The 20,275-nt window shown below is 37.0% G+C and overlaps 2 protein-coding genes across 2 annotated transcripts; one reads left to right on the top strand and one right to left on the bottom strand.

The window, feature by feature from the left end:
- Window positions 1–1,166: 1,166 nt before the first annotated feature.
- Window positions 1,167–1,887, bottom strand: LOC124167716 (small integral membrane protein 4). The gene is made up of 2 exons (XM_046545722.1): window positions 1,594–1,887; window positions 1,167–1,470 (listed from the first exon to the last, which is right to left on the bottom strand). The coding sequence occupies exons 1-2, from the start codon at window positions 1,745–1,747 to the stop codon at window positions 1,397–1,399; spliced, it is 228 nt and encodes a 75-aa protein (XP_046401678.1). The 5' UTR covers window positions 1,748–1,887; the 3' UTR covers window positions 1,167–1,396.
- A 70-nt stretch (window positions 1,888–1,957) lies between these two features.
- On the top strand, window positions 1,958–16,682 carry LOC124167715 (protein YIF1B-A). Its single transcript, XM_046545721.1, has 7 exons — window positions 1,958–2,105; window positions 4,148–4,288; window positions 7,517–7,779; window positions 9,378–9,514; window positions 11,457–11,612; window positions 14,576–14,669; window positions 16,103–16,682. Exons 1-7 carry the CDS (start codon window positions 2,084–2,086, stop codon window positions 16,247–16,249), a joined length of 960 nt encoding a protein of 319 aa, XP_046401677.1. The 5' UTR covers window positions 1,958–2,083; the 3' UTR covers window positions 16,250–16,682.
- The last annotated feature ends 3,593 nt before the right edge of the window (window positions 16,683–20,275 follow it).

The raw sequence follows: 20,275 nt of genomic DNA, 5'->3' as shown, positions 1-20,275 counted from the left end.
GAAGAACAAGTAAAATTTGAGGTTCAAAGGAGAAGGGGAGAGAAGGTTACAAAAGGTAAGGCACGTGAAATGGTCGGACATGACTGTTTTATTCATTTTGTTATTTGATTTTGTGTATTCACTCAACTATCTCCAGTTCTTGTGTAGATGTATCCCCTTTATGGTATACCGCTCTGTTACGCCCACAAAGAAACAGTTGAACATAGCCATAGTTACACAGACTAAACACATTGGTATAAGTTACCATTGTTTCTGATGACCTCAAAATTTCCACATTTCTAAATTTATTTCACCATTTAAGGGTAAACACTTCATAGGGTTGATTCTGCTAACCATTAATGCGACAGTTGTTACTTAAAGCCTAAAAAATTTGGGCCACCTCACCACGAAGTTAATGAGACTGTACACCCCGGAATAATAATGGAGTACTCTTGCCCTGCACACAATGCCTATGTCAAATCACCATTTAAGTAGATTAATATTAGCTTAATTAATACCGTATGGGAGTATGATAGCCTAATGTAAAGAGTAATCAGCTGCTGACCTCCGAGTTTAGGGTTCATATGCTGGCCAAAGCCTTGGCACACCCTAAAAAAAGTCCTTGAAGTATGAGGTGGCCCTGGGAAAGGAACTGCCCCACCTGCCCTTGATTGGTGAAGTTCACATGCCTGTGGCCCATTCTGGTGTTTTCTCCTCACAAAGCCAATCGTGCTGAATAATTGAGTAAGTGAATGGTACCTACTTTAGTTACTACAAGTCTGCTTCGATATAACCACAAATTTTTCAAATTCAATTTCCCTGACAAAAATATCAATTTCTCCTAACTCTTTGACACCCTTTTCTATCATTATAAACCATTTTGAACATTATAGATATTATATGGGAAGTTAAAAAAAATTAAGCAGTACACTGTACTCAACCGGTGTGTATCAAGTAATCCTCCTATCTCAGTTAATTTCCATCCCAAAATACTAATTCTTTCGTACTAATTTACCTATCTTCTTCTTTTCATTCATTTTCACGCACCAATGACCTATTTTGAGACCAATAACATGGAATATTCTTCAATTCACTGAGATAAAAGGACCTGGAGTTGATGGAAGCTTATGGGTATGCATAAACTTCAAGCCAATAAGCAATAATAATTAATATAGAGGCCAGATAGGTAAATTGGAAAAAAATACATTATATTCTAATAAATAGTTTACATCGCCTACTTCGGCTCACCACGCAATTTAACTATTTCTTTTTGTACCATATCATCCAAGTCATTCAAGGGCTTGTAATATTCGTGGACTATTTGAGAGCCAGCAAACATGGATAACATGGCAGCAGTGAAAAACTTTAAGTAATTTGGCCAAGACGTCCCAGCAGGCATAACTAACACGGTCCACAATTAAACAACACTATTTCCTTGGTTCAGAGTCGACTCAGCAATCTCATGAGCCTTCCTTCGTTTGAAAGTTCTATCTAGAAGAGAAAAGGAGACAGGTTGCAAACGTTGTAACCTTGGATAAAAAATCACATAATCTACGTTATTACAGAATTCAAAAATGATATCCATTTTAAAATCGAAGCCAGAGCTCAACTTACAGAAATTTGTCTCTCCAAAATGCCAATTTATCATCGAAAATTCTAAGGCTGCTCCAAGGACAAAAAATAAAGGAAGAAACCTATAAATACCGAAGTACTTCTTTCCAGGCCATTTGTCAAGTAAACGCTGTAACGTGGGATTTGCCGTCGGCATTTAATATTCACACGCAAGAACTTTGAGACAAGATAATTGTCTGAAATAAGAGTCTTATAAGGGATATTGATAAAATCACACTAACTTTTCCGATTCATCTCGAAATTACGCCATCGAAAACAATTGCACACAACTATGCGCGATAGTTTTTCCAAGAAAGAACGGATCAGAGAGTCGAGCGGATCTGTGAACTGGTCTTTCCACAATACTTTCGAATGTCACATGTTTGGTTTTGTTTTGATGAGATGTGGCAATAGGGATTACATGTTGTATGTAATTTTTACGTGACGCAAGGACGTTAAATTTGTCATTTTCTCGGTCCATACTATTTGGAGAATGAACTTCAATGCTAGGAATCGTAAGTGTATTTTTTATTTTGACATTTGTATTTCCAGTGGCAAAATGTTTTTCTGCCGGGTGGTTTTTAGCATCATCACACAGTTAACAGCAGTTTTTTCAACTTTACTGCCTATGATTGAATTGAATCTAATTATTTCCTGTTTTAATTTTTGATGGAATTTACCGGTAATTATAGCCCCCAGGTTTTCATGTTGAAAACCAGATTGGCCTCGGTAAATGGCTGAAAAACCTGCCAGCTGCAGTTGCCTGTATTGCATTACCTCTTTTCTCCTTTAGATCTTATAGTCTTCCTTTATTTGATTATATTCGAGTTTGTGGTTATTAAATTACCTTTTAAGTGTGATGCATTTTTACACATGTCTAAAATTGGCCTGACCGTGGATATACCTCCGTTTAGAGGAGAACTAATCACTAGAATGGAGCGTCACGGTGAAAAGTTCTCTCGGTTTTCCTCTCCATTCATATTTTTTCACGTTGCCAAATGTTAAAATCCTGTTGTGTTTTATATAATAACTATATTCTCAGTGACTATGTTTTCCGTAATTCTTCCTTTTGCCTTCAAATTCGCCCTGTGAGATTCCAAGGCATCTATCCTTGGGCATCTTATCTCCATCCTTGTGTAGACTTTCGCGGTGTGGTGAAGATTCAGCAGACTGGTTTTCGGGGTTAGTATCGCGTAGATTCATCTCTGCAGACGACAGTTTCGCCGGCATTGCAGCAGGTTTCTTCTGGTCAATGAAGATTCATTGACCTGAAGAAGCCTTCTGCAATGCCGGCGAAACTGTCGTCTGCAGAGATGAATCTACACGGTAGTAACCACGAAAACCAGTCTGCTGAATCTTCTCTCCATCTTCAGCCTACTCTGTTGCGGAGTTAATATCTTACGAATGGCTATTTGGACAGGGCATAAAGTTTCATTGTGAAGAAGAAATATGGAAGCATGGAGGGAAATAATACGATAGCTATTAATAAAGGGAAGCGAGTAATCATTTGGGATGATATCCTGCTTAAAAGTTAACGAAAACGTTTTTTTTTCTTTTACGCATTAGATTCCATTAATCCTTGACAATCTGAAGTTGTCCACATTATTCACTATCACGTAAAAATGAGACCTTAATTTCCGACAAGTTCCACGTTTGAAGTTCCTCGATCCGAAATTCATTATTTAATGCAAGTATTGCCTCCCAAGAAAATTTCTATTTCAGGGAATGAAAATGGCAATGACTTATCATGTAAATTATTTGGGTACAGAAAACGCAATGATATAGGAAAATTTTTCTTTGAATGAAAATCAAATGCTAAATAAAGAAATTCAAGTCTATTGTCCATCCCTAGTACATATAAAAATTGCAACTGAGTGTGTTAATAAAAATTATGCCATTAAAAATATGTATGCATCATCTTCATGCTTTTCTAATTGGTATAATAACTCTAAGAGTTATGTTATTATCCTGAAGCTTTTTCCACATTATAAAATATTGACTTTCTTATTTATATAAAATATTAATGTTCTTGTTTTAAAGATCAGGGGAGTGTCCGTGTAACTTTTTGGATGGACAGCGGGAACGGATGTCAGAATCCCATTCTGACTTCAATACTATGAGAAACCTAACTTTGTCGAATTGACTTCATATTCGATCGAAATCAGTCTGATGTTCATGATGTATCTTCAAGGATAAATATTTCTGAGAAAAGAGCTTTGAAAACATTAGGAATGGATGCAACATAATTTATTGTGAATGTAGGCTGTCAGCAATATTGCACTATTAGTTATGTTTTTTAACTTGTGCTATGGTCATACAATGTAACCTGTAAATATAATATTTTAGTGTCAGATTCCCTGTGATGTAATTATGGGAAATATTTAATCATATTCCGTTAGAACTTGGGATTGGAAAATTATGTGGTAATCTCACATATGAAAATCTGAGGAATAGTACTTACATACCAAGTTATATGCATTTCTTTTTTTTTTCTTTTCCAATCCAAGTCTTAATAATGATTTTTTTTTATTTATGAATTTTTGTGTGTTCCCTTTAGCTTCAAGGGCTGGTGGCAGAAAGAGCAAGCAGTATGCTGAGCCTGTTAACAACGCATATCCACCTTATAATCCCTACGATCCCATGAACAATCCAAATATGCAGTCGTATGACCACCAGATGAGCAATCCATCATTTACAGGTATGTGGTGACTTCCATTTATTTATCTCTGGAAGGACACTTAAGGTCCATTTTTGACCCTTATTATCATTTAATGCTTTTGACTGTGTCAGTGAATGTTTGATCAACATGTAGAGCATACAGTAAAATAACTAGTTAACTTGATATGATGTGTTTGAAATTTTTTTTTACTTAATGATCCCCTCCCCGCGGAAAGGTATCGTTAAAGTACCTATTGTTCTTCAGCCTCAAGCACAAAGCATGATCGTATGTATTCATAAGGCCATCATCATTAGAGGCCACCTGCCTTAGTTATTCTCTCCTCCCTTTCTTGGCCAGGGGCATCTTCTCACTTCTTACACATTGTCTTGCATGCTCTTGAGTGTAATGTACTTATTCCCTTACATGTGCATTCAGGCCGCTTTCCAATCCACGTCGTGTGCACTCATTCCCCCTTTCTCCCTTGCACCCTGCTCCCATACTAAGTAATGCTCTTCTGGCGTCATAAAGTGTGAACGCAAATAATGCGAACTATTGACTGCAACGAAATGTGAAGCGCAGGGTAGTGTCAAGGACAACTGATGGTTGATTTAATATTCTCGGTTTGTTTTCTTTGTAATTTAGACTGCTTAGTACAGTAGATTCCGGTTAATTGGGACATATCGGGACTTGTGCATTTTGCCCCAATTAAGCGGCTGTCCCAATTAGGGGAACTATCCTGTTTATGGGCATAAAAATCTTTGAAATGATAGAAAGAAGACTAAAGAATGTTTAATGCAACATAAGTTTATTAAACTATAAATTTGATTGATAAATCAGCGAGTTTAGTTAATTAATTATCATTTTAAAGAGTTATAACAATTTAGCTAAAAATATTTTTCACAGCCTCGGGTGACGCTTAATGAATGTCTTATACTAAGTCCGATTAAAGAAAAGTCCTATCCTCTTATGGATACTATAAAAACAAGAGCTTTCAAAATAGGGCAAGAATAGGAACATTTGTGAAAAATAAGAGTAAATCAAAGGAGGAAAATAAAAAATAGTATTCTGAAAGCAAAAAATTTTAATTTCGTCGCAAGTACAGAATCTACGTCGCCGACTCATGGCCCAGTAAAGCGGCATGCTGCCCCAATGAAGCAGAGAATACTCTGGGATATTCCCCTATTCAGTTCTGTTCTCGGAGATCTGCCCCAATTAAGCGGCTGCCCCAAGTAACCGGTGGACCCATTAAGCGGAATCAACTGTATTTTGACTTTTCTGGCACCGATTGGACACTCTCTCTGCACATAATAAACACAAAATTACTCACAACTCCAGTTCAAGATTTCTGAGTTTTCCGTTGCTGCCATTTTCACGTCTGCTTCCTAGGAGGGCATGTTAACGAGGGAGCATCCGCGTTCCCTTGTTCACTTCCCCTTCGTTCCCTTGCGCCCTCGCCGATTGGATCCACCCTTGCCGTCGTCACATCCGTAAGTTGAGGAACGAAAAGTGCACGAAAGGTGAATAATTGCAAATTGGGAAACGGCCTGAGTCACTCCTGGTGGGAGGTAGTGGGGATTGGTAGGGGAAATATGCGTAATGCATTGGTTAAGGTGGGAGAGGGGTCGGGGAAGGAATATATATCGGTCACCTCACACAAATGTTTCTGCGATGTTGTGCAAATCAAAAGGAAAGGGTTCAAAAATGAGTCCTTGTTGCACAGAGGCTGCAAGTTTTTGCTGAAAGTATTGAAGTAAATCTAGGAGAGGAATTTACACTGCCTTAATTGGTGAAAAGTCACCATTTCCTTGGTCAATTCATGCAAAAATTAAGAAATAGCAAAGCACGAGGAGCTAAAGGGATTAAGAGTAACCCTCTTCTACTCCTTTATTTAGATCAAGGGACTTAAAAGCTGAGTTTAATACCAAGGTTTTTACAGGCGAGGGAGAAGTCATGGGATATGAAATGTTTCTGAATTTTGTCATTGGTATCAGGGAAAATTATTGTCATGATGCTTGAATGAAAACTTCTGAGCTATCTGCTAGCAGTTCTTCACTTCTTGAGCCCAGAGCTTGCACCTTTGACTGTGAAAGATGCTGTAAATTTGCATGAGGAAATATTTTATTATGATATCAAACCAGATTACCCCTAGCTTTAGGAATACAGCCCACTCCCAATGGATAATCCCAATGGCTAATGATGGTGAGAGAGAGAGTCGGCACAAATACCTAATCGGAAAACGCGGATAACCCAAACTTTCACTTAAATGTGTTGCAATATTCTTAATTTACCTAAAAAAACAATATATTATTATTTATGCAGTTTTTCTGTTATTTTAGAGTGCTTCTTGGACTCAATGAGAGCTTTTTCACCAGTTAATGATCTTTTTAGCGGCGATAACATGACTGTAATCTTAGTATTAATGCTCCATGTAAGGCCTGGTTTCGAAAACCACACATCTGTGGCTGCGTGATCATGGATGTAGAAAAGTGGTTTTAATAATGAAAAACACTTTGTTGTCTCCACAAAATTCACACAAATAGAATTCTGTGGAAGCAACAAAGTGTTTTTCATTATTAATATGGAGCCCTTCCACCACGTAAATGCTTCAAGTTTCGATTTAAAAAGTGGTTTGCACGAACGCTTCAAAACCAGTGCTCAACGTCGGAAACTACACACACCACGGTGTTGTGTCTCGAACAAGTTGCCCGGGTTGCAACTGCCGCAGGACGTGTATCGGTGATCACGGAGCGTGGTCGCGCACTGCAGAGCTTGGAAAACGGTGGTGGCAGCATAAAGTCTTCACCTGCCAACCTGAAGGTTGCGGGTTTGATTCTTGCCTGGGTACGTTGTTCCAGTTCAGGGCGTGAGTGTTTGTGAAGCCATCGTTATCGATTGTTAAAAATCCTATTGTGAATGACTTAAACGGGCTGTTTTTGCGGAGGTGAAGATAAAATAAAAAATAAAGTTATGGACTGTGATTAGATGTATTAATTTACATATGGCACCATAATTGACGGATATTTTACTGAAATTGTTTTGTTTAGTGGCCATTGTAAGTAAATATGTTTTTCAAAGAATTTTAGAAAGTAGTATTTTTAAATTTTTGAAATAATCTTATATTTATTTGACTCTCATTCCTAAAAAAAATCCTGTAATGACCTAAAGGAGAGCTTGAAAGAAGAGAGAGGAGAATGAAGATTTTTGTTAGTGAAATAAAATTCTGGAATCTTGTAACTATCCTGAATGCATACAATAATGCTTTTCCAGACTATCAAATGAATGCTCATCAACGGCCTTACCCCAACGCTGCTGACCAAGGCTTCTCAATACCTTCTCAGTTTCTGAGCGAGCCTCTGGTTACAAATGTGGCAATGCAGTATGGACACACAATTGTTGGCCAAGGAAAGCAATTGGTTGACCAACACATCGAGAAGTATGTTCCTGTTTCACGCTTAAAATATTATTTTGCTGTTGACACTGGCTACGTGACAAGAAAACTTTGTCTTCTCTTCTTTCCATTTACTCAGACGGTAAGTGCACCTTTGGTTTAAGGAAAATGTTATCTCAAATCAGGTGACCAACGCCAATGTCTCTTAAAGTTACATATGTACATGAAAAATACTTATGATGAATTTTGGTGGCTTTATTCAAGCTTAAAACCTAAACCATGGAAAGTCATGAACTTCGAACATAAGTGTGTGAAGCCATAGGGCATACAATGAAAATTCATGTACATAAATGCTTATAAGTATGGAACCAAAACACGTGGAGCAGTGTCCCTTATTTTGAAGATAATGCATGCATGCACATTTTGGCACATTTTTAAAGTAATTTGAAGGGATAATAAACAAATAGGACTAAATTAGTTCTTTCAAACATAACTTTATGGAATCTACTTGGCATAATGAAAAGTAAAGAAAACGTTGTAATTCCACATAAATATTTAATGGATGACCTAGGTTTTGATGTGGGACGTCATCATCTCATACAGAAGACAGACGATAATTCTCTTGTCTTCTGTGAATCTGTACCTGACGATGACATGCTGTGTCGCAACCTAGGTCGTACATTAAATATTTATGTGGAGTTAAAAAGTTTTCTTTACTTTTCATCATATAAATAGGACTTAATTAAACAATGATATGACCAATTCTTTTCTAAAAAAGGCCAGCTTTTATTTTCTTCAAATTTTTGCATTAGCTGGTTTTAAGTTTTTTCCATCAATCAAAAATGTAATGGTAGTGTTTTGATATAGTTGACCACGAGGCTGTCTGAGTTTGTTAACTCCTGTGGCAATTTTACCAAAGTTCATCAGTTCTTGATATCAGGCTATGTAAAGATAATATGTATGGGTTTACAAGAAGCCTCTACCAAATGATTAAGCACATTCCAAGGCTGATGCTGTGCCTGCTGGTAAATGTGGTTTATGTATAATGAATGTGGTTTATTTGCACAGTGACCCGGAAAGCCTAAGGCCCTTGGTTTGATTCCCAGTCCAGATGAATAGTTTCTCATGGCTTTCATTGTTAATTTCTCCATCGTTAACATATCAGGCTTAAAATAAACCACATGGACATAGTGATATATTACCATTATTAGCCTGCAAATATATGATATATGTGAATAACCGTCTGAGGAGTTAATGACACAATGGTGTATAAATCAGTCCACTTGGCTTGAGATTCACTTTCACTCTGGTTACTGTCGTTTTAACACATTCAGCACGGAGCACGTCAATTGACATGGTCCCGTCCAAGCCAAGATACGGAGCACGTCAATTGACGTGCTCTGCTGGTCAGGCCGGGAGCCCTTACTCCGCCTCCGTACATGACTAATATCCTCTTCTGAGTCTTCTGATCATGTGCATGGCCTTCAGCAAAGCTTCCCTCTTTCGACCCGTGTGCGCCGTTTGTAAATAGAACTATTTGAACAGAAGTTATGGCACAAAAACCTCTCTCTATTTTTCTTTCTTATTTTGTCGGCGGATACTGACGACATTCATGAAAATCGGGCCCGCATCGAATGTGTTAAATGGCACAATATTTGACGCATTACATTCAGGAATCCTAAATTTCCTGAGGATAGTGATAACCCTGGAGTTTGTACTTATATTTTCATTTATTTTCAGGACTGGTCAGTGAAGTATGAGCAGGATGAGCCAGTGCAGCCTCGATATGATATAAATGCACCCGATCTATATATCCCCACTATGGCTTACGTGACTTACGTTGTTGTGGCTGGTTTAGTCCTGGGCACCCAGAATAGGTAGGTGGAGGGCAGATTTATTTTTTTTTAACTGAAAAAGTATTCATGATTGTATTAGTATACTTTGTAATTTTTACAGATTTATTTCAGACTCTCTCAATGTGTTTCAGCACACTGTAAAATAATCATATGCTCTACCCCAGCACTTTGCAGGGTAGTATATTGGCAATATTGGAAGGTATTAATGAATGAATCAAGAGTTCTAGGTCTGATTAAATTTAGATGGCGAGTTATAAAATGATGGGTGCATACTGTGGCATTTGACAATGTATGAATGAACTAGTATACAGTAAAACTATGATTTTACACACTTGGATTTTACATCAAGTCTAGTTTTTACGCAGGGACACTCAAGTCCTCAAGGGAATTTCTGTGGCGAAACTTCGATTTTACGTCTTTTCTTGATTTTACACAGTTTTTTGATTTTGCGCAGCATAACCCCAGCCCCAAGGAGGCCACTAATTTTGATTTTACGTTGTCGCCTTTTGACCTTGCACAGAACAAACTCAGTATTGAAGATAATTCTAATCTCAAATTCATCTAATTATCATCAAGTTTCTCAAAGAATAACACATGCCTACATTAGGGTTCAATAGACCTAATCAAAACATAGGAATGGCATTACAATAAGCATCGAACGAAGGTAGACTGATGGCAGCGACAGAGCTTACCATTTACAATCCATGTTGCTCCTAATCATGTTCCCACTTAATTACTTCATATGTTCCGTGTGGTAATTGCGTATAATTGCATAGTCGGAGCCCCAGAACTGTTCGTATGGCCGTCTGCGAGATGGTAATGACATTAGAAGCTTTCAAGGCAATCCAAGGTTGACTTTCGTCCTTTGCCGGGAGCGTCTAGGAAACGATGCGGCTTCATTTATATCAATGTGTGGCAAAGATGAATGACATACATGATAATGAATGATAGACATGACGTCATGCAGTTGAGCGTGAAACTGAAAACATCACGAATCTAATTATTGCTTGTCATTATGTAATTTTTTTTAAATATTTAAATCAGACTGCAGAAAAAATGCTTTCTCCATTTGTTCATGGTGCCACAACCACTGTCCTGGAAAATTGTATACTTTTGCTTTGTGAAGTACCTAACTGGTTGAAAATGCAACTATGTAATTGGTCGCAGCTGAGGGGTATTCGACTCTCATTAATGGCTTACACTTGTGGAGAAATGCTTCGGAAATGGACAAATATGGATATATATATATATTAAATCAGTATGACACCACAGTTCAATCTCCATTTATTGAAGAAACAGTAGTATGAAAGAAATCCACGCATCATTACTTCATCAAAACAGTTTTGGCTGCAGCTTACCTCAGAATAAGCAAAGGTCATGTGGATATAGTGTGAAGTATATTCCTTGCTAGTTATAAGTTGCTGTGACATAGTACTTTTTATCCGCATAAATTCTTAATACATAAGCTCTTGTGGGGAACTTGCCAGCTGCCTTTGCTGGACCCATCTCTCCAGTATATGATATCTTAATGCTATTATGAGTTAGGGATCACGACATCATTCCGATAATATATTTTTGAAAATGTTCAATTATCTTCTAAAAGAATCTTGAAAAATTGGTGCTGATGTGTACCAGCATAACAGCAATTATAAAAATCATCTGACTCTGTCAAACTCTGCTCTTTTTTACCACTCACTCAAACAGGCCATTGCCAGGCCAGATATTGCATTGCTAAGATTAAAATGTGGTCCATTCTTAGCTTTTGAGCAAAGCTCTCTATTCTCTCAATGAATTTTTGGGAAACCTTGTATTGGATCTTTTCTTATTCTTTTATTTTGTTGAGGACTTCCACACCGTTTTTGTCTTCAATGTAGAATAAAGTATTATTATTTATATTACCATTTCATATTATTGTTACCGTCAGTGAGCATACTTACATGATTCTTTTGTACTCTGATTATAGGTTTTCCCCTGAAATGCTTGGGATTCAAGCAAGTTCTGCCCTTGCTTGGTCACTAGTGGAGATAGTTGTGGAGTTCCTCACCCTTTATATTGCAAATATAAAAACTAATTTAAAAACTTTGGACCTGCTGGCATTTGCTGGTTACAAATATGTTGGGTAAGTATTTTTTATTGACTCTGGATGTAATGTTCAAGTGACCCAATAAGCTGTTTGGTTTTAATCAATTACAGTCAGATCTGGATTTAACATCTTTGCATTTAATGTATTTCCGCATTTAGTTTATTTTTTGGGGTCCCAATTCATTCCATTTTATATAATGTAAAAATTATCCTCATTCTGCAATTTCCACGTTTAAGGTCTTAAAAATTTTTCCCACTCAAGATTTTTTGTCAGATTTAACATTTTTTTTTCATGACGGTTCTTCTTCATCTGCATTCCTCTGTGAATGCAGTACTGGGACCTCCAATTGCAACCTAGGTTATTTGTCTTCATGTAATGTTTCGCTCCTCTTCTGATCCAAACACGCTTTTTGTATCAAATATGATCTAATGGAGTTATGTCATCCCTTAACAGCCTGTAACAACCTTATCTTTCACGTCTTGAACTAGACTGCGATGATTACATGACGACTGATGACACGAGTTATTCTCCGAGGGCCACTACTGTGATGGTTTTCTGGGAATATTTTTCACTGATGGTTTATGCCACTTTCAACTCTACTCTCTATGGGAAGTCCATTGTTAATTCAATATTTATCCAGTCCACTACTTTCCTTTCAAAAGATTAGGCCCAATATTATTTGCGTAGTTCACCCATAGATTATTTTTATAATCCATTCCTTGGTTAGTTTCTATGGATGAACCTTGAAAGAACCGTGGAAGTATTTCCTCTGATATGATGGTGAGTTGAGAGCATTCTTTCTCTGAGGAGCATCACAATATTACATTGCAATTTTTATCTCCGGGAGCCCAAGTTACGATATCTGGATGGCTATTATTGGTGTTGATTCAAAGACCTGCCACTATTTTATGTCGAAAGAGAATGACAATCAGAGTTTTGATGCTTGAGCGTACCCAGCGAGGGCAGCTGCCCCCCCTCCCTCCCCCCTAGAGGTAAAAATCGCAAATGTCTGTAAGGAAAATAATATTTTTTCAAGCAAATAATTTTAAAAACTAATTTTCAACTAGAGCTGTTACAATTTTCTTAAAATGTTGATATCATTCACCTTTCCCATGCTTAAATCTTACCTACAACTTGAACAACCAAGGCTTGCCCCCCCTAGTTTTGACCCTGGGTACATTCTTGTTTTGAAGGCTGTATCGCGGTCCAGGACTCTAAATAAATCGCTCACGCTGGAAAAAAGTAAAATATATGAGCATGGAAAAATACAAAAATCCAGCTGGAATTCCTTGGTGGTTGACTTTTACATAGTAACTTTGACAAAATTTCCAAACTCCATAGGCAATGACAATTTTTTAGATTAACTCCAGTACTGTTAAAGATTTATAACCCTCTACTTTCAATAAATTTCCCCCACATCCCCCTAGTTTTGGACCCCCCCCCAATGAAATTCCTGGCTATGCCACTCTATGGCACCTTTTACTGTCTTCAAAATATATTATTTATTGATAGGAAGCCATTCCAATCATTACAGATCCTAAAACCTGAAGAAAATGGCTGGTCCTCATTTAGTGTTTCAAATTTTGTCCCCCATGAAAAATGTTAAATCAGGATTCTACTGTAATTGGATGCATATAAAACAAAGGTATCCCTCTCCTAACACTGTAGATATGTTCCTAAAAGGTTTTGTGTTAAGTGAGATGTGTAATTCAGGCAGTGCAAGTCACACTTGGGTGCAATAGACAGACTTTTCTGGTGACTCTTTTGCATCCATGAGCATCACCATAGTTGATGTGATACAGTCACAGAGTATTCACAAAGGACAAAAGTTTTAAAGTGGGTAACTCTTTGCTATATTTCCCGATTATAGTTGTCATTCCCATGCCTCTCTATCATTTAGAATTGAACCCGACAGCGGAAAGTAATTCCTCCATTGTTAATTCATATAACTTTCCCACTGCACAAATGGCAGAGTTTGAAACGCGTCAATATTCGTAGTCTTATGAGGTGTATTTATTCGAGTCAAAAATCTTAAGCAATGAGAGTACTTGAAGGAAAGTATATTTTTATCCAAAATTAAGCTAAAATGAAGCCAAGAGGCCGTGAAGTATGAGTAGAGCATGATATGATCCAATGATATGAGCTAATATACCCTATGATATTATAGATGACCTGACAATAGTTTGTACCCATAGTTTAACTCATTTGCTATATGTTTTGGTTAACTATGTAGTATGCATTTCAGTCTGAAGTTGGATATTTCATCCACTGTGCCTCTGGAACGATGTACATTTAACCAATTTCAAAGCCTAGCGTGTTGCCTTAATCCATAGGCAGAGACCATGGGAGAAAGGGGGCGGCCGGAAAGGCAGAACCTGGTAAACCCTGAGCACAGCGACGCTCGCCAAAGGAGGGAGGGGAGGGAAAGGACCCAACAATCGTATTTGAGTAATTAATCATGAATTACCTCGAACAAAATATATGGAACAAGTGAAGAGAGATGTGAAAGAGAAGAAATACGTAGGTGTGAAAAGATTAGCTGAAAAGAGAATAGAGTGGAGAGCTGCGTCAAACCAATCCTAGGATTGTTGACCAATGATGATGATGAATCATGAATTGTGGAGGAAAACCAGATGCTATTCTAGAAGTCTTTTTATGATAAATATGGAACAATTTAAGAGAATGCTTGTTGAATTTTGCAGTAATTAATGCTAATACATATGCAGCATCAGTCGCATGTTCTATTATTCAGCCTGGCCTAAAAATGGGAAATCTCATGTGATTTTATACTTGAGACAATTATTGGAAAATGTCTCTTGCCCCTGGATCACTATTCAGCTTGGCTGATTGTAATCAACAACCATGCCATTTTTTTAAAGGTTTTGTCTTACTTACTTAAGTACATATGATTGTGATAATTGCTCTTCTTGGCTGTTACATATTTCTTCTCTCATTTTTAATGATGATGAAAACTTTGTCATAATGTCATTTCTTTTCAGTATTATTTTTGCAGTGCTCTTGAGCTTGTTATTAAGAAAAGTGGGCTACTATGTTGGACTCATATACTCCAGCATTGCACTCGCATTTTTCTTGGTAAGTGTCTGAATTTGTACTGAGCGTATTCCTGTGTACCTTTTACTTTAATTCTTAAAATCGAAAGATTGAATAAGCATCTTTTTCTATATTTATTCACTGTATTTGTAGTTAACAATGAGTCAATTTTATAAATTAGCAACTGCTCTTTCTTGTGACAATTATTACTGAGGTGTCAGTTCTATGATATTGGATTCCCTCTATTTTATACTCAGTTCCAAGCATCTTTTTGGGTGAGAGAATGGGGCCGAAGCAAGTGTGGGAGGTTTCCCTTAGTTCTAGCCACTGTCAGTGAGTTGTTCGGAGAGGTGGAGTATTAAGAGGAGGGCACAGAGCACGCTCAGGAGTCACAGAATGTGTATATGTACTGGCATCTATGTGTTTAAGTAAAAAAATAAACTGTGGGTATCTTAGGTATAGAGTTGATTCTATTTTCAAGGATACTCCTTTGGATAAGAGCAATGATAATCCCTACTTTGTGTCCGAGGAGAAGGGAACCTTGCCGAAACTTGTCCCTGAGGGGGTGAAAGGCATACCTGCCTTATGGGCTTAGCTGGAAAAAAGGCAGAGGCACAAATGATATGGAAATTCAGCTAGTGGACTCACAAAGTTGGCTTGAGAAATACATAGATAATACATCGAATAAGCTTGTATTGTATCTAATGAATTAGATAAGTATTACTGTTAGCAAGCCGATGGAATATTAAGTACAGAGTTCATGCCAACTCTCCATTTTCATTTTCTCTGATTTCCAGTCCAATTTTAACAGGTTTTCTTTGACTATATATCAAACTCAAAGCAGTCATATATGTATAAGGATTTAAGGAAAAAGGCAACTAGGAATACAGCTAAATACTGCCTTGTAAGTCATCTCAATTGGCTTGTGGGGGAAGTGTTAGGTTACCAGCCCTTCGCAATGAAAAGTCCCTTATGGCATTGTTAAATATAATACACATGCTGTCTCAATAAGTGTTTAGCTGGGGGTGTCAGTTTACTGTCTGTTTACAGGAAAAGAAGGTGCAGAAAAAATGGCAAAGGCACCGATGGGATATATTTGGCTTGGCAACACAGATATGTAGTAGACACACTAAGTTAGGACAACTGAAGTCTGTGAGGGATTTAATTTCCAATGCCTTAGGCCACACTTATTTTCATGTGATTGGTTTCAGGAATGTCTATTGCTGAGAAACTTTCACTAACGCCCACTTTTTTTAGCCATATCTTGATCCTCACCTGCAGAGTTACTTGGAACTGAGTAATGCAACCGTTATGATTTTAAGTTGAATTTAAAAAACAGTACATATTGGCTCTTTCTATCCTCGTACTTTATTTTCATACTAATGTAACCCAGCGTTGATGTATGTAAAGCCTTCATTGTCTAGTTATTTTTGAGCCCCTTTTGTTCTCTTGATTCCATCCCTCTTTTTCTGCAGGTTCGAACTCTTCGTGTGCAAATACTCCCGGAGTCTGGTCAAAGTGCATACTCTGGTGGAGGAAAGCGGAGACTATACATTCTGTTGTTTGTGGCTGCCATTCAGCCAGTCATGATGTGGTTTCTGTCTTCTCATCTGGTCTCATAGCCTTATAGACATTGCGTGGGGGTGCCATATATGCCAAGAAACATCCTAAGTGTATCAGTAACTCTCTCAAGATTAGGGTTTGTGTGGACTCCATAAAGTTTTGCTTGAAGTTTGTCTTTCGTTGGTGTTCAATTTTGGTTTTAACTACTGAAAGGCTCAGTGAGGTGCAACAAGCAAAATTTGTTAATCTCTCTTCTTTGTTGAGGAAAATGAAATATTTTACGCTGTGAGTTTGGAATTGCAAATTATAGTATTTTTTTTGGAATCCAGCCTGGTACAAATGATTCTCTCATTGATATTAATTGTGGATTTATATTTGTTTTCTAACTTTGATTAAGTCATTGTGGCATTCAGATATTCATTTGAGTGATATATCAATTGTTTCTTGACCCATCCCAGGTTTTATGTACATTAAAGTTTAAGGAAAACATGACATTTCTTCTTTTGAGTGCTAATTTATGAATTTTATTCTATTGTATTGTAGCTGCAGTAGGGAAGCCCTCCATACTAATTATCTGGGCAACCATGTATGTTTTTTGTTGGCTTAGATATTCTTTTATTATATTGATATAAAATATTTGCATTTTATTCTTTTGGATTTTCTGGGAATGTTTAAATACTTCAACACTATATTGGGAGGGTTCTTTCGAACAGAACGTACCCGTAATTGTATCAGATTCTTAACTATGAAGGTACATAATATGTAGCAATGAAGGGACGATTTCTGTCCAGTTTATTTTTCTTACTATGTATGGTTTCATCCATTTCAATTATGTACTTCTTTTACTGTGGAAGTCTCAGTCTCTTCATTCCTATTATTGAGCCCTTCTACAACGTCATATCTTCCGATTTTGATTTAATTTACTATCAAGATATATTCAACTAATCTGTGACTTATTTGTTGACAACTATCAGAATTTGGTGCAAAACTTCATAAAACTTTGGCCATAATATATGTGAATAAGCTAGTAAAAAGTTCCATAAGTTTTTTAAAGTGCTTTTTGGTTTCTCCTTTCATTTAAGTTAAACTTGAGCCCTTCCATGTCATTAATGATTTCACTTTATCCTGGGATTTGCAATCGATTGTGTAGCACTGACTACAAATCGATTTGCAGTTAAAATTTGGAGAAAAAAAATTACATTTTCACCAATTCCAAGTTACGTCATTTGTAAATCTTACCTTAAATCATGTGTTTATATCTGCATTGGTCTAAGTCTATGATGAGCTCTACCTTTTGCTACCCAAACCAACCCTAAGAGTTGCTGATCTTGCTATTTGCAGAAGGCATTTATTTTAAGGAAAGAATACCTTAATGTATATTATTCTTCACACGTATTGATCTTCATATGAATTTTAGGATCATTTTTTAACGGAGAAAAAACCGTTTCAGGAGATTGGCCAGAACATCCAATCCTGTTAAATTTTTTGAACTAAATTTGCCAGCAGCTGTTAAATTAATATATGTTTTAAATTATTTATGAACCTTTTATTGTTGAAATCTGGAAATAATGAGAATTAGGTAATCCTTTGATTTGGATGAATGCTTAGCGGGATTCCCACCAGGTGAGCTATTATATCAGAGCTGACATTTCTGTTATCCTAATCTGAGTCAATGTCCTGAGAACAATGGCAGAGTTAGCCATTGAAACATCAGCTCTGATAGAACAGCTGACGTGGTGGGAATCCTGTGAACCACTCGTCCACATTGTTCGCCAGGAAACCACCAAGTCTTAACATCCTTTGATTGTCTATAATTTATGTATTATATTAAGTAATTGATTGAAGTTAATAGACGCTTATTTTCATTTATTCATTTTGGATTTTGTAAGATTTAATGTGTAAGGCATCAATATTGAATTGGCTTACATATTTTGCTTTAACCAGTCGAATTTGTCCTTTTACAAGTTGTAATTCCCTCTGAGAATTTTACTTTAAATAGTCATATAACGGAGCTCATCAATCTCGGATGACTAAAAGACACAAACCACAAAGAAATGTCAGCTTCCCTGTAGAAGATGCATATTCAGACCACAACCTAGTTGTAATAAGAAGTAATGTAGAAATTGAATAATTATGAAAATTAGAATTTTGAGAAAATATAGAATTTGAAAGCCCTCAAGGTGACTAAAAGCAGGTAATACCAGTAACTTCAGGAGGATTTTTTGTGAGATTGGGTGGCAATGAGATTGTGGGAAAGAGTTCGAACAGGAATAATCAATGCAACAGAGTGATCAAGTGGATAGGCCTTAATATAGATTGTAGAAGGATAAGGAAACTGTAGATCACTGGGGAATGAAGCAAGTACAAAAATGTGGATATAGATCTAGGGAAATCGATGTGCAGGGCAATGGCAAGAGTTCAAGCTTTTTGGAAAGGCCAATCAATCAATCAATTTATTAGTCGTTAAATGATATAAATCAAAATAGACATCGTCAAAAATAAAAAATATGTATAATATACACTTACAAACAATAAAACGGATTACTACATAAAAAACAATGTAAAGTTCACATATTAAAATAATAATTGGCCCATTAGTCACAAAGACCTGTGAAGTCCCCGGACATGTATTCTTCAAAAGAATATAGGGGTTTCCTACGCAACCATTTCTGGATCGTTTTTTTTTATTATTAGTGTCTTTTAGTTTCACCTCTCTTGGCAGTATGTTGAATGCCTTAATAGCCATGTTTTTAAAACTGTTTTTGGACTTTGACAATCTATAGAAAGGTGTATCAAGGTCTTCTTTATGCCTGGTGTTATGTGTGTGTACATCAGACCTACTAGTCATAATTGTAAGGTTGTCTTTGGCAAATTTTAAGAGCTCAAATATATAAAGAGAATACACAGTCATAATTCCTGACTGGAGGAAAAAAGGCTTGCAGTGGTCCATATGCTTTAGATTGAAAAGTGACCTTATTGCTTTCTTTTGTAGCAATAGTACCTTATTTGCCTTGGGAGCATTACCCCACAATATAATCCCGTAGCTGATGTGACTTTGAAAGTATGAGTAATATACATTCATCCATACTGCCTTAGATACAATGGGCTTTAATTTTCTAAGAAGGTATAGAACTCTACTTATTGTATTGCAAATTTTATCGATGTGGGTATCCCATGACAGCCTCTGGTCTAAGTGAAAGCCCAGGACCTTGACTGACTCTACTTCGTTGTATGTTTCTTTAAGTGCAAAAGTGTATGTTAAGGTCTTGCTCTTATTCAGGAATAGTTCATTGCCTTTGAACCATTCGTTAGCCCTGCTTAACATATTGTTGGCCGTTTGCCATGCAATGTTGTAATCTTTGCTGGAAGTGATTAATGTAGTGTCGTCCAAGTATAAAATGGGAGCTATTCTTAGGTAGTTGGGGAGATCGTTTACATACACTATAAATAAAAAGGGACCAAGAACAGACCCCTGGGGTACCCCACACTCAACTATTGCTTTTTTAGATAATTTACTATTATACATTGGGTGCATTCATCCAGGCTAGCGCTGAGCTAGCGAACAGCGCTTCTCGGGATTGAACGCTCTGCTGAGGGGTTCGCTACCTCCAGCGGACGCCATTTTCAACAGCGAAATTTTCCTATGCTCGTGGACTTAGCGGTGATCCCTGATTGGTTGCTATAGCGTGTTTACTGCAGACGAGGTTATTCGAACGAGGTATTTCGAGGTTTTTGTTGTTGAAAGGGAAACTGCACACTTTTAAAAAATAATATGGCCAAGGAGGATGTGATAACTCTTGAATTTACCCACGGTGGAAAGACCTACCATTCCAAAATATCTTCGGCGTTGCTTCCATTGATGGATTCCGGTAATCATCAATTTTAACTGTTCGCTCTATTGCTTTACGGTGAAGCTATTGGATGGACCAGGTTTCATGTATTACCAATCTTGAATTTTATTTTTAAACCCTATTTAATTTTATCATTTTAGACGACTCGTTCAGAAACAGCGTTTTAACGCAAATTATGAAAGCATCTTCGGACGGCGGGAAGGAGAGGAATGAAAAAAAAACCGAACAGGAAAC

This window comes from Ischnura elegans, chromosome 11 (assembly GCF_921293095.1).
Source record: "Ischnura elegans chromosome 11, ioIscEleg1.1, whole genome shotgun sequence".
NCBI classification, from domain to species: Eukaryota; Metazoa; Arthropoda; class Insecta; order Odonata; family Coenagrionidae; genus Ischnura; species Ischnura elegans.
The sequence above is the reverse complement of the archived record's forward strand: the minus strand, read 5'-3'. Positions and strand labels throughout refer to the sequence as shown.